This window comes from Crotalus tigris, unplaced genomic scaffold (genome assembly GCF_016545835.1).
Source record: "Crotalus tigris isolate CLP2741 ecotype Arizona unplaced genomic scaffold, ASM1654583v1 scf7180000018105.1476442, whole genome shotgun sequence".
Classification (NCBI taxonomy): domain Eukaryota; kingdom Metazoa; phylum Chordata; class Lepidosauria; order Squamata; family Viperidae; genus Crotalus; species Crotalus tigris.
The window spans coordinates 306,942-321,208 of NW_024096826.1; the positions used below are offsets into that span (position 1 = coordinate 306,942).

The following is a 14,267-nucleotide window of genomic DNA, read 5'->3' on the forward strand; positions in this document are numbered from 1 at the left end:
ACGGAGAGGCTCAAATAATTGTAGAACACACTCTATAGAAGGTGTTAGAGCAAGCCATCTAACTTTTGAATATCCTAAAAGTTTTTTGTATTGAACATTCGCTTCTTCACAAAATTGGTTTAAAGTAGCCACACGAACAGTAAAACGACTAAAATACAAATAAATTGTAGTTATCATTACTTCTACATCAATTGGCAATGGCACATGACGCCCTGTTGATTGCATTTGACAAAATATGTGCATTACAACCTATTCCTAGTATTTTCTTTTGGAGTAAATCTTGTAATTTTACATACACATTATTCACCCCTTTGCGTCTTTGGCCACCAAAATTTGTGTTTGTATTATCAGCTGTTAGTGCAACAACTTTGGATTTCAAATTGTTTTCATTTATTACTCTGTATAGATGGTTTGACAAAATTTCAGCAGTTTCGCCCTCAATGGATTCTAAATTTAAAATTTTTACTTGAATGCCCTTGGTAACATTAAAATATCTTACTAGTATTGGATACAATTTAGTTTCATTATGATTGGATGCATCAGATAAAACCATTACAAATGCTGCAGTTTCCAAGTCTTCTGTAAGTATTTTGTCACAGTAATTTTTAAATACTGATTTAATAATAGCCTCACATTTTGTCCTGGCGCACGAAAATTTAGCATCGTGAAACTTTTTCAATAATTTAGTTATACAATCCATACTACGAAAACTTTGATTGTGAATTATGGTATGATATGGAATGCAAATGTTCCCTCCATTGCAGCTAACTGTTTTTCATCTTCAGAATACTTTGAAGTTTTAAAAAAACTTGTTACTTTACAACTGGAAGCAGATGCATCTGATGATTGCTTATGTTTCTTGGTGGTCAAGTGTTTTATTATAGCTGCTCTGCCCCCAACTGCAATACAAAATTCTCCGCTGCAAATATTACAGAAAACAATATTATCCTTCTTTGATGTGATGAATGGAAATTCCTTATTCAATTTATTGTTGAAATGGCATTTTCTCTTTTGATTTTTCCATCCCTAAATGGAAGTTAGTCTCCTCCAGGTATCTTTGGAACTAACTAGGAGATGGTGTAGTTGGGTAGCAGGGAGGGGTGCAAAGTTTGCCGGCCGGGTGTTTTGGCACGCTCAGCAGCAATTCCTATTGGCTAGACAAAGCCAATCGGGGGAGTAGCACAGCTCAGGCAAGTTGAAAAAAAACCATCAAAAAAAGATGCCAGAACGCCATTCTGAGCGTTCTACTGTATGAGAAAAAAAAAAAAAGGCCTGCAGATTAGTCTTCAAATATTGAAAAGCAGGACATGTAGGAGGACACTTTTTGAGGGAGGACAGAACTTACAAAAGGAGGACTGTCCTCCCTAAAGGAGGATGGTTGGTCACCTTAACATATGAACATACAAGATCTAGAAGCACTCAACGGTAGATAAATAATGTCCCAATCAGAACATTCGAGTTGCCATAGATGATATTTGAAGATTCTGAATGACACTGTATTTCTCCTACTGGAAGTCTGAAAAATAAGTCTAAGATACTGAAAAGCCTCAATTTGCTCAATTAAATGGCCATTTAATTGTCACCTAGGGCAGGGGTAGGCAACCCAAAACACTCAAAGAGCCACTTGGACCCATTTCCCACTGAAAACAAAACACTGGGAGCCGTAAAACCTTTTTGATATCTAAAATGAAGATAACACTGCATATTTCCTTTTTTACCTTTAATATATACATACACATACATACATACATACATACATATGTATATGTATATACACACACAAACATACATATCTCATAAAGGTAAAACAGGATATATGCAGTGTTATCTTCATTTTAGATGTCAAAAGGGTCTCTGTCTGTCTCTCTCTCTCCCTCCCTCCCTCCCTCTCTCTCCCTCTCCCTTTCTGCCTTTGGTCTGCCAGTCCTCTTCCCCCACCCTCTTTCTTTCTCTCTCTTTCCTCTCTCTCTCTCTCTCCCTCCCTCTCTCTCCCTCTCTCTTTCTCTCCCCCCTCTCTCCCTCTCTCTGATCTTCTGCTCACGTGGCAAGCTGGCTTCAAGCTTTTCTCCAACAAGTTCAGAGGTAGGCAACCTCGGCTCTTTTATGACTCATGGACTTCAACTCCCAGAATTCCTGAGTCAGCATAGCTGACTGCCCTTCCTGTTTCCTGCTTCCTGCAGAGATGCAGCAAAGGGAGGAGCCCCACCCAAAAAGCTTTTCAGCTTGTCGGAGAACCCCGTGAGTCTACTCTCTTTTACACACACACACACACAAACACACACACACAAACACAAACACAGAGAGAGACAGAGAGAGAAGCAAGGAAGCGCAAGTGCCTCTCTCTGTCTCTGTCTCTCTCTCTGCAAATGGCAGAGGAGGCTGGGAGCCACAGGGGAAGGCTCAAAGAGCTGCATGTGGCTCCAGAGCCGCAGGTTGCCGACTTGTGACCTAGGGCATTTAGCAAATATCAAGATTTCCATTTTTTATATTTTTTTCAAAATTCATTACTAATTCTTTGTCCTTGCAATAAAAGGCAAAGGCTCTCAAAACGCACTTTAATCCAGTCAAGGTATCGGATAGGAGAACTACATCATTAGCTGTGGTAAGTCTATAAGCTAGCTTTGGGGAAAGAAAATTAGACACTGTTTTGATGGTAAACCAAATAAATTATTCAAATAGTACTCAGCTTAATGATTGTTCAAAATTACAAGAGGCCTGAAACAGTGCTTTATGTCCCTTAAAACACTTCTAACTATCATAAAATACTGTATTGTGCCCCCCCCCCGGCAGTCATATGAATGCATTTCAGGTGCTTCACAACTAGCTCACTTTTACAACTGGTTGCATTGTCACTTGGCCACAATTTGCGATGTTTTTTGCCTGTTTTGGCAGTTTTGCCTGTTTCCAGATTGGAATTCAGAATGAATTCACATTTATGACCATGATGCTTGCTTAACAAGCATGGATTTGCTAAATGAACATGGTGATTTTGCTTAACAAGTGTCACAACAAGCGTCTTAAAATCAGATCTGGTCATCTGGGTACCTCAACTTTCTACCATGACTTATAACCAGAAATCCAGTCCCAATTTCAGTCCGAAGCCATAGTTACTTGTATACAAGTTAAAAGGTAATGGCACAAGTTTGTAGCCCTGCCTCACTCTCCTTACTTACTTGTTTAGGCAGATGACTGTGTGGGATAAATTGGATTTTTAACATAATTTTCATGAAGCTTATCTATCAAAAGTAAAAGATATCTATTTTGTAAAATAGGCAGATGAAAATACTTTATAGCCTATTATATGAAGCTTATCTATCAGAAGTAAAAGATATCTATTTTGTAAAATAGGCAGATGAAAATACTTTATAGCCGATTATATTTCAACAATGTAAATGAAGAATGAGAAATCCTTACTGTGACAAAGTTAAAGAATCTTCGTGTGACCATGGTATATGAAGTCGATACACACTGGGTTTTCTTTCTTAAGGGACAAATGAAAGCACGAAATAAAACATTTTTTACGTACTTCAAGTTCAACAAATCATAAGGATTTGGGTAGTAGCCAATCAATTCCGATCAAAAGAACAGGTTTGAACAATAGCAATTTGTTCTTAAAGTCTCATTTTGGAGTTGCAGAAGTTTATGAACATCCCCAATCCCAAAAGTAGGGTATAGAGGTCCTATTAAAGGTAATCTTTGTCTTACAACAAAGGTACGGCAGACCCCTAAAAAGCTTCTTACAATCTGTTCCCAAAGTTACGGACAAAGTTACAGACAAAGTTGCCCTTATGACAGACTGCAGCAATGCTGCAGAGCTCCCCCCCTCCAGCCTATCTCCCTCCATTTCCCACACTGGGTCACCACAGGCACTTACCTTTTAGAGTCCTGGAACTCTCATGCTTGGGTTGGGGAAGGAGGACATGACGCTCCATTGCTGGGTTGTGTGAGGTGAGGTGATCTTGGAAGCGGGTACCATTTTCCAGCAATGCAGTGGCCTTTCCTCCTTCACTAATCCAAGCTCCAGAGATTTTCGAATGATAAATGTGCAATGAGTAACACAGGCTGAGGAGGAGGGTGTCAGGCCCAGTGGAGTGAGAAGCAGGCCCAAGTGATGCAGGGATCCTGAGGAGTGGGAAGTGGAGCACAGGGTGCTTCAGGGGGTGGGGGAAGCCTTGGGAGGTCCTGAGCAGGGCCTGTGCTAGACCTCCCAGAGCCTCACTCCTTGCTTCGTTTAACAATCTGCATCTTCATTTAATGACTGTATCAGAAAGAGCAGGGATGCGGAGTTGTAAGAGAGGTGGTCACATGGGCACTTCACGTAACATTTGTCACAACTTCTGGCTGTAATGGGCAATATATTGCTAGATCTTGAGAATGAGAATATGCATTGCCAATTTATTCTAATTTCAATTCAATATATTAGTAAATTTATTTATATATAAAATATATAAGAATTTCATCTATGAGTTGCCTGAACTCTGATATCAGCTGTAGTGGTTTTGATGATAAGCCCTCTTCTAAGATGGGTAGGCAAAAGAGTTATAACTTTCTCAGTGGTTGGCCCTCTGATTGTGGAATTCTTGCTGACTGATTGATTTATGGCTCCTAAAATACACACTTTCAGATTAAACCTAAAATAGAGCTAAGGAGAAATTTCCTGACAGTTAGAACAATTAATCAGTGGAACAATTTGTGGGCTGTTGTAGGTGCTCCAACACTGGAGGTTTTTAAGAAGGGACTGGGCAACCATTTGTCTAAAATGTTACCGTACATGGTTTCCTGCCTGAGTAGGGAGTAGTATTAGAAGACTTCCAAGATCCCTTCCAAGTTGTTATTGTGTTATTCTGTTACTGGTTTCAGTAATTTCTCACTTTGTTTTGTTTTGATACTACTAGTCTGATTTAAGAAATGATAACGCAACAAAAAGTACAAGAAACAAGCAAGAAATAATTGTATATATGAAAATAATATTCAGGAAATAAATTTACCTTTGAGAATCTGGCATTTACTCTCTATAAAAATCCTAAAAGCCTGATATATCTAAAGAAAGATAACATACTAGATTAGTGTTATTTCCCAAAACTAATCCACATTAGATTCTACCAAACAAATAATGTACTGTATACACTTCAAAAATTAATACCTGACCAAAATGTTGGAGCTGAACAATGTGAATAAGGCCAGTTGAATTTAGTATGATTTTGCTTGAAGAAAACCCTGTAGAAATCATTGCTTTGTTAGTTAGAATTAAAAGATAAAAATTAAAATGGGTTTTTAGAAGACATCTTAAATGTTAGCTGAACAGAGAGACACAAATTCCTTATTAATAAAACATAAATAATAATATGGAAAAAATTTAAACCATTTTATAAAAATGTTTTGTTAAAAGACAAGAACACAATCTTATTTATATGTATCTAGAAACAAGACTGAGTTCAGTGAGAGCAGTTTTCAGAGAAATCTGCATAGGATTATAGGTTTAAAATCACAATTAGAGGAGAAGAGAGAAGCAAAATTAATCCATATGTCAAATGCAATGAATTGAACTTACCAAAAGTAAAAAGATGGGTTACAGGGAGTTCCACTATTCTTGAAACTTCATTAAAGAACTCACAGTCTAAAATAAACTGCAAGACAAACATACAAAATAATTGTTTAAATCACCCCCGATTATACTGTAGCCCATGTATTTCCATTTTAGGCACTGAAAATATATGGAAATAATCAACTTAGCATCATAAGAAATGATTTCAAGAACAGGACAGTATGTTATTTAATTGTACCACATATTGTCATTGCTAATCAAGCTTATTATTAAGTATAAGTAATCCTCAAGTTATGGCAGCAGCTGGGACCAGGATTCCCATCACTAAACTGTGGTCATAAAGCATTAGATCACGTGAACGCATCATTTATTACTGTAGTGGCGATCCAGATAGTCTAAGCCACGGGTGTCAAACTCGCCACATCATGTGACATGTTGCGACATATCACGACTTTTTTCACACTGCCGGAGCTGGGGTGGGTGTGGCCTCCTCATGATACAACCAGCCCATGGGCAGGCAGTTTGACACCCTTGGTCTAAGCAGCTGTAAGCCCAAGACACATGGATCATTAACAGTTCCAGGTAAGGAGCATGGGGTGTTTCGGTGGGGGGAGGTTCTCAGAGGTCCTGGCACAGGTCTCATGTGAGTTGGGAGTACTGCAGAGTAGTATGAGCTCAGATAGACCAGGGAAGGAGGGTGCAATGTGGATGTGTGCATGTTTGCATGCACAGGGAGGTTGAGGAAAGAGGATGTGGAGTGTATGTGTGCAAGTGCAGGGAGACAGGAAACAGGAGGTGTGTGTGTCAGGTGGCATGAGGCCAGGGAAAGATGGCATGGGATGTGTGCATGTGTGTGTGCAAAGGGAAACCAGGAAAGGAGTTGTGTTCATGGGCACATGATTGTGTGAGTATGGTGAAAGAGAGTCCTGGGGGGTGCATGTGAGTGTGAATGCAGAGAGGCTGGGCAAGGAGAGCACTGGTGGATGAGAGTGAGCAAAGAGTGAAGAAAGACATGGTACATGCAAGCAAAGAAAGGCTGAGAACGGTCTGTAACCTGAACAACTTGTGATCTTGCCTGCTGGCTTCCCCATTGATTTTGCTTGTGGGAAGCTGGCAGCAAGGATCAGTAATCTCATAACCATGGGATTGCCGAGTGCCTGAATGCTGTTGACATGACCATGAGGGTAATATAATGGCCATAATTTTGAGGGCTGGTCATAAATCCTTTTGTTCACTGCCATCATAATTTGAACAGTCACTGAACAAAAAGTTGTAATTTGAGGATTGCTTGTCAAACTTAACAGGAATAATGTATGTTTGTGTCAGCGCATGTGTTCTGTAGTTCTGAAAATTACTTACTGTCATATTACAATTAATATGTGGATTTCTATCCATTCCAAATACAATATGTCATTTAGAACTTGTGGTTGTTTAACCCAGATACTGGAGAAAAAACACCCTAAAGGCTTGATTGATTATGTACTCGCATAGAAATCTTTCCTCAACCTTTAGATCTACCAGTGGTGTACCCTTTACCATTGTAACTGAAACCAAGCGAAGGCTTCGTCCATTATAAATATAAAATATCAACTGTCTGCTTTAATTACAGCATATGCTATGGTCAAACAGAACAAGATTGTTGCTGTGGCAAATTCACCATGACATAACATGCAAATTCATTTAGGATATTCACATTTCATTTCTGAAAATTTGGTTTAAAAATATATATTTTACCTTGATACCATTAACTACTGGTACGTAAAGCACAATATGAGTCAAAGATGGATAATCCTGAAGTTTCAAAGTCACAATCTAAAAAACAATGCAAATAATAATAATGCTTGAATATGTTTTTAAAAATTAAGGTTAAAGATTATCTAATTATATTTAATTGTGTAATATATAATAACATTAGAACAAAACCTTATACTGCAGTCTGAGATGATACTTTTCATAATAAGTCACAGAACTATAAATTCACATATATAGTATTGTTTCTGAGGTTCAGAACAAATACCTTAACCGTTGGTAGTAACTCAGCATTCCAAGACAAGTCAATCGCTTGCAAACTGTGAAATTTATATTAAAATGAAAATATTAGAACTGTTATACAAAATATTCATGAATTATGTATTCAGAATGAAATGCATAATAATCCATTCAAAACTAGTACTTTTCTTCATCTGAGCAACAAATTTAGAAAACAAGTTTAATTTCACTATTATCAATACTCAATACAGCAGCTGAGACATAGTAAAAATAGCGTCCACAGAAAGCAGTTTCTCAGAAAGCATTTATTTTTGATTAATAAAAATAATGCTATTTTTGAAAGGGGCTGGAGTATTTTGTGGTATTTGCGATGAGGCAAAGACACAAGAAGTGAACTGTGTATTTACTAATACACAGCTTGGATTCAACGCTGATCTATAATGAAAAGGATTAAACATATTGCAAAAAACATTTTGGAAATAAACATAGGATGAAGCTAGGAAAGAAAGAAGAAAGGTATCATTACTGCAGATAAAGAGGGCTAGAACTAACTAAAGTTAGTCTAAGGGCTAAAAGAGAGCTAGGACTAAATTTATAGAGTGAGTAAAGGCAACATGATAGCAGTGTTCCAATATCTCAGGGGCTGCCACAAAGAAGAGGGAGTCAAGCTATTCTCCAAAGCGCCTGAAGGCAGGACAAGAAGCAACGGATGGAAACTATTCAAGGAGAGAAACAACCTAGAACTAAGGAGAAACTTCCTCACAGTTAGAACAATTAACCAGTGGAACAACCTGCCTCCAGAAGCAGTGAATGCTCCAACACTGGGAGTTTTTAAGAAGAGATTGGACATCCATTTGTCTGAAATGGTATAGGGTTTCCTGCCTGAGCAGGGGGTTGGACTAGATGACCTCCAAGGTCCCTTCTAACATTATCCTCACCATTGTTGTTGTTGTTGTTTAGAGAGCAGAGTAGGCTGAAAACGACCCCCCAGAGAAGGACCAGGGAGACCTTGTGACATAGATATTTGTGAACAGTGGGGTATGGACTGATCTGTCATGGAAAAAGAGTGTAGAACACAAGGGAAGGCTAGGGAGGTTATGGGATAACCTAGTAAGAAAAAAACACGGGATAAAGTTGTTTTGCACCATTAAAGCAGCATGCAGCCCTCTCACTCTCAAACTTTCTGCAGCTCACTAAAGAGTTTCAACTTCTTTCCGTGTATGGAGGGGAAATCCTTCATGGGGCTGCAGGACTGCAGCTGATACCCTGCAAACTTCAGCTCCCCTCGCTTGCAACCTTCCTCATTGAATTTCTGGGGAAGCCAGCAGAGAAGATTGCAATTAACAATCACATGATCTTGGGAGGGGGCTCGGCAACTAGTTGTAAATGCCAGCCTGTTGCCAAGCACTGAGATGCGGTCATGTGACCGTGGGTTGGGAAAGCACTATGGTTTATGTAGTAGAGCAACCCTTCCAAGGCAGTCATAATTTTGAATGATTGCTAAACAATTGATCTTAAGTCAAGGACTATCTGTATGTTATGCCTAGCCACTCCCCCTACAGTAGTTCTTTCGTGAATGATAATTCCCTGGTAGATATTTAACAATTATTTACTATAATTCTCCCTCAGATGTTATCTTTTATATTACATTTTATATTGTTTTATACCTTATTGCTTTAAGATTGCTTTATTACTCTTTTCATTAGTAAGCAAGTGTGTTATTGTTGTAATTACAGGTCATAACATACAGTATACCATAAAATACAATAAAGTAGCAGTAGAATAGTAAGATTGCAAATTATAAGGGTATTATATGTAAGAAGTTTAAAGCAAAATAAAGCCAGAGGTACAACTAAGAACTTCAGTAATTTCTTTCTAAATTTAAATGACAGCAGAGCAAGTAGCAACCTGATTGTTAACAACTGGAAACCAGCCTGCAAGATGATTGTTTAATTGTTTGAGATCTGAGTCCTTGAATTTACCTACCAACTATAATTTGGCCCTAAATTCCTTGTAAATGGGCAGGGGAAGGACATAATAAATAATGCCTTCTACTTGACCAACACCACAAGGACATAGGCATTGTTCAATGGGGCACTTGCAAAATTTCCTTGGACTTCTTCCAATTGAGCAATAACCTTTTCATCTCACCCCCAGATCTTAGCTCCATACAACACCTGGACTACTACTTTGCTCTGGAATATTTTAAGTTCAGCTGTTCTCCTTTAGAATATTAAAACTTCTGAATAATGCCCACTGTATGTTGGGCAGTTTTTAGATAGTAATTAAATGTATTTTCAATATAAGGAACTTACGAAAAGTGATGCCTAGTATTTAAAAATTGCTCTGTTTGTTGGCAGTAATTGTCCAGCTATGTTTAATATTACTTCTGTCAGAAGTACCTTTGTTTTAACTATGTTATCTTCAATTTTTTTTCCTCTCATAACAGTCAGCTAATCTGACCAATAATCTTCAAAGATCAGTCCTGGTACAGGAAATAGGAGCCCTATGATCAACATACATTAACATACAAGTGGAGCATCCATTTCACATATGCTGTGGAGCATACAACATTTATAGAGGAAGACTTTGCGCTGGTGAGAGAAAATGCTATCAATGTGGCCCAATACTGAGCGAATGTCATTTAATTTTAATCCTATTTATTTTACATATGTTTTACATGTACCATACTTTTATGATCTGTTTTTCACGTATTTTATTTGCTCAGTACTGAAGGTTGTATATCTATAATTTGAAGGTCCTTCTGACATGAATAAAGAAAGAACAGTAACATTTTTCATCCATTAAGAGAGGGGGAGAAAATAAATTGTGACTTAATGGCTGCCACAATATCATTAATATGAAGTAAGAAAGGAACAACTAAACAGCCATGTTTTAACTCCTCTCTCCAATAAAACAGGATCTGACAAAGACCTTTGTAGGCCCATTCTTTCTCTAGCTGTAATTATTATTAGTTTGAGAAGGTACCTATCAATATCTGTCCTTACTAGTTTCTCCCATAATCGAGATCTGTCAACTGAATAAAAGATAGAGGTAAAATGCGAGGTTGTTTTGTGTGTCCGTTAGTATATTTCTGAGTAAGAACCTTCAAAGTGGTGCAGTGATCTAATGAGCTACGTCCTTTTTGAAAACCTGCCTATTCTGGATGGAAGAATTTTGTTTCTTTTTTCCAACCTTCTAATTTATTTTAAAAATATCTGGCATAAAGTGTGTGCTGAGGCTACCCTTCCTCTTGTTCAGACACAGCAACTTCTTCAGAGTTGATTCAGAATCTGAATCCTGAGCCTGGACCATGACAAACTTAGAAGAAATATCTAGCAGGCTAATGGGATGATTATTAGAAGGTTTTTGCCAATTTCCCTTTCAGAAGAATGGTTAGTTTTCAATGAGACAGCACAACACATGTTTTATCTACCTCTGAAAAAAGTCTAGTGGAGGTATCATATCTTCTCCAGGGGGTTTCCCTTCAATTAAATAAATATTTTAAAAAGGAAATTTTTTTCATAATCTCATAAAAATAAAATACACTTACCACTTGGATGAAGTACTGTTTGCACAACCATATATCCAACTAGTTGTATCCTTTTGTTTAAGAAGAGAATAAAGAGCAAATTAAAATGTATGTAGATTCCTACTGTATTTTTTTTAACTTATCAATAATTTACTTTAAATTTTCCTAAAAATATTTATCAAAAGCAGGGCTTTTTTTTCCTCATAGAACACCCAGAACGGAGTTCCGGCACCTTTTTTGGATGGAACCTTGTAGGGTAGGCAAGGCGGGTTGTATGATGTGTGTGAATTCCAGCACCTTTTTTTTAAAGAAAAAAAGCACTGATCAAAAGCAGCACTGGCTGCTAGTATTGGTGCAAACTGCTTTGATAAATATAGGCAGTCCTTGACGTACGACCACAATTGACCCCAAAATTTCTGTTGCTAAGCCAGATAGTTATTAAATGGGTTTTGCCTCATTTTACAACCTTTCTTGCCATAGTTGCTAAGTGAATCACTGCAGTTATTAAGTTAGTGACATGATTATTAAGTGACATGTCCCCAGTGACTTATCAGAAGGTCGCAAAAGGTGATCACATGATCCCGAGACAAGCAACAGTCATAAATATGAGTCAGCTGCCAAGTATATGAATTTTGATCACATGACCATGAGGATGCTTTTTTTCAGTGTCATTGTAACATTGAACAGTCACTAAATGAACTGTTGTAAGTCGAGGACTGTTGGAAATGATACTAAGATCATTACTATTTTCTTGTAAGAGTGAAAGAAACAGAACAGTTAAACATTCTGTTGAAGCAAGCACTTAAAAACATTTCCAAATACTTCCAAAGTGCTACTAATACTTTGAAGCAGCATTCAAAAAACAAAAACAAAAACCAGATGATGCCATGAAAAGTTTGTGATTTAGTTTCCCATTTATGACATCATCCAGTTTACATAGAGGTTAAGAGAAGCTGTTGGCTTAAAACAGGGGTGTCAAACTGCCGGTCCACAGGCTGGATGCATCATGGCGAAACCGTGCCCACCCCATTGCCGGCAATAGAAAAAAGTCACGACACATTGCGATACGTCACGTGACGTTGTGAGTTTGATATCCCTGGCTTAAAACATTAAAATTCCTTAAAACAGATGCATTATAATCTAACAATGAAAATGAACGTCAGGAAGGAAATAATTTCTTACCAATATACTGTTTTGGCAGTAAATATGAGTGTATGATTTTCTTTGGTTTGAGAGGGAAAAAATAAAATATTTTCCATCTGATTCCTATTTAGAAAAAGACAGAAATGTTTACTTGAACACAATAAAACAAATACACTAAGAAATTGTGCTATAATGTTTTAGACGGTAGAATAAAACGTTTAAACATTGAAAGTATTCTACCATACAGAACAATGAGAAATTGACAAATGTAATTTGCTCTGTTTTCCATGCAAAGACCACAAATATCAATATGGTGATAATCCATGCTAAATGTTACTTATTACCCAACTACAGAAAAATCAGTTAAGTGAATTGTTAAAATATTTTTTAATTCTCATAGCAAAAAATGGAAGCAATGATGGAAGCAATGATGCTTCCAAGGTCCCTTCCAACTTTACTTCTACTACTACTACTACTACTACTACTACTACTACTACTACTACTACTATTATTATTATTATTATTATTATTATTATTATTATTATTATTATTATTATTATTATTATTAAGCAGGCTTGTCACAGCAGATGCCTGCACAACCATGAAACTAAACTAAGGTAAAATTTGATAGCAATAGATTTGCTTCAATCTTAGCCCACAATGTAAGAGTTGTACTTCTCTTGACAACTGGCTTGAAGCATCTTTTCCATGAATAGGCACAGAGAACTTCAATATTTGCTTGCAAAATTCAATAAAGCAAAATAGTGTTTGTGTTTGCAGCTCGAACAACATAGCAACAACATCTGTAAGGCATGGTACCTATTACATTTTACATTTTGCAACTAGCTTGAAAAAGAAAGTTTAATATAAAGAGAATATACATAGGGATAGTCATATAATTTAACAACCCATGAATTCCAATTTTCCATAGCAAAAAATTTAAATTCATCAGTAAACCTACCTACCAATACTATGCTCTAAAATAATACTCCTTAATGTTTTCTCTGCTATTTTTATTGTATCTGCTGTTTTCATTCATTAATCCACTCTCCAAATCATCATGGCTTGGACAGTTTTTTTAAAAAAATCCAGGCAGATGTGAAATGTAAATTGAAATGAATGATTTTTCTGAGCTTGGAACATTTGGTTGTCGTTTTGACTTCTGAACTTTTCAAGCTCACAAAAGTTTTGCACATCCCAATAGCTAGACTGGATTTGGGGAGGCCTTGGTTCAATAATTACCACACTATATTCAGTTCTAGATTTTCCATCAGAGAAAGAGCTGTAAATAAGTGGTAGAGCACATATTTTTCATAGGAAAGGTGCTAATTTCAAACATTAGCACTGCTAGATAAACCTGCCTGAACTTAAAAGGACCTTATAAAAATAAAAAAAAATAGCTTCTACGTAATCTAATAAATAATTCAATTTTAAATGAAAAGTATTACTTACATTGAATCCTTTGTAGGACCATTTTGAAGCTTTTACCTTGATCCAAATTGATGCTTCTGAAAAAAACCCAATACTTTTCTTCAGACTGGATTACTTTTTTTCCTCCTGTCCTGCATTACCATACCACAATAATTTTGTTATGAAATCTAAAATAGCATGTTTCCTTTTAACATGGACAAACAAATATTTTTGAAATGATAAAAACAAATTCCTCTCCTCTGATTTTAGTTCGGAGCAGGCAAATTAGCATCAGTATCATTACCATATATTCTTTTTCAAGCTTTTCATAAATACATAAGGCTTTTAAATCTTTATATTTAATAGTTTAGTTGGAATATCAAACATTAAATCATGAAATGCTAGATTGCAGAAACACTCGTGGTTGCAATAATGAGAATAACATAGGAACATACTTTCTTTATAAGTATGTTATTAATTTTCTAGTTTTACAATAAGTACTTAATAAACAACGTGTTGTCTGAGTCCATCAGTAATTCAGTGGTACATATTAACTTTTTCAATCTAGGTACAATACTACATTATCCAGTGCTTCCTCTCTTCTTCCGGTGTTATGCAGTTTCCATACTGGGCAAATATAATTCTTAT

General features: G+C 36.7%; 1 protein-coding gene across 1 annotated transcript in view; it reads right to left on the minus strand.

Moving 5' to 3' along the window:
* Window positions 1-14,267, minus strand: part of PGAP1 (post-GPI attachment to proteins inositol deacylase 1) — a 68,567-nt gene that overhangs the window by 24,147 nt on the left and 30,153 nt on the right. The window contains exons 9-17 of the mRNA XM_039347971.1: window positions 13,662-13,717; window positions 12,249-12,332; window positions 11,088-11,137; window positions 7,563-7,614; window positions 7,280-7,357; window positions 5,552-5,627; window positions 5,144-5,217; window positions 4,989-5,040; window positions 3,415-3,481 (exon numbers count right to left, since the gene is read on the minus strand). Of these exons, the coding sequence (XP_039203905.1) occupies window positions 3,415-3,481; window positions 4,989-5,040; window positions 5,144-5,217; window positions 5,552-5,627; window positions 7,280-7,357; window positions 7,563-7,614; window positions 11,088-11,137; window positions 12,249-12,332; window positions 13,662-13,717 (589 nt within the window). The remainder of the gene's footprint in view (window positions 1-3,414; window positions 3,482-4,988; window positions 5,041-5,143; window positions 5,218-5,551; window positions 5,628-7,279; window positions 7,358-7,562; window positions 7,615-11,087; window positions 11,138-12,248; window positions 12,333-13,661; window positions 13,718-14,267) is intronic.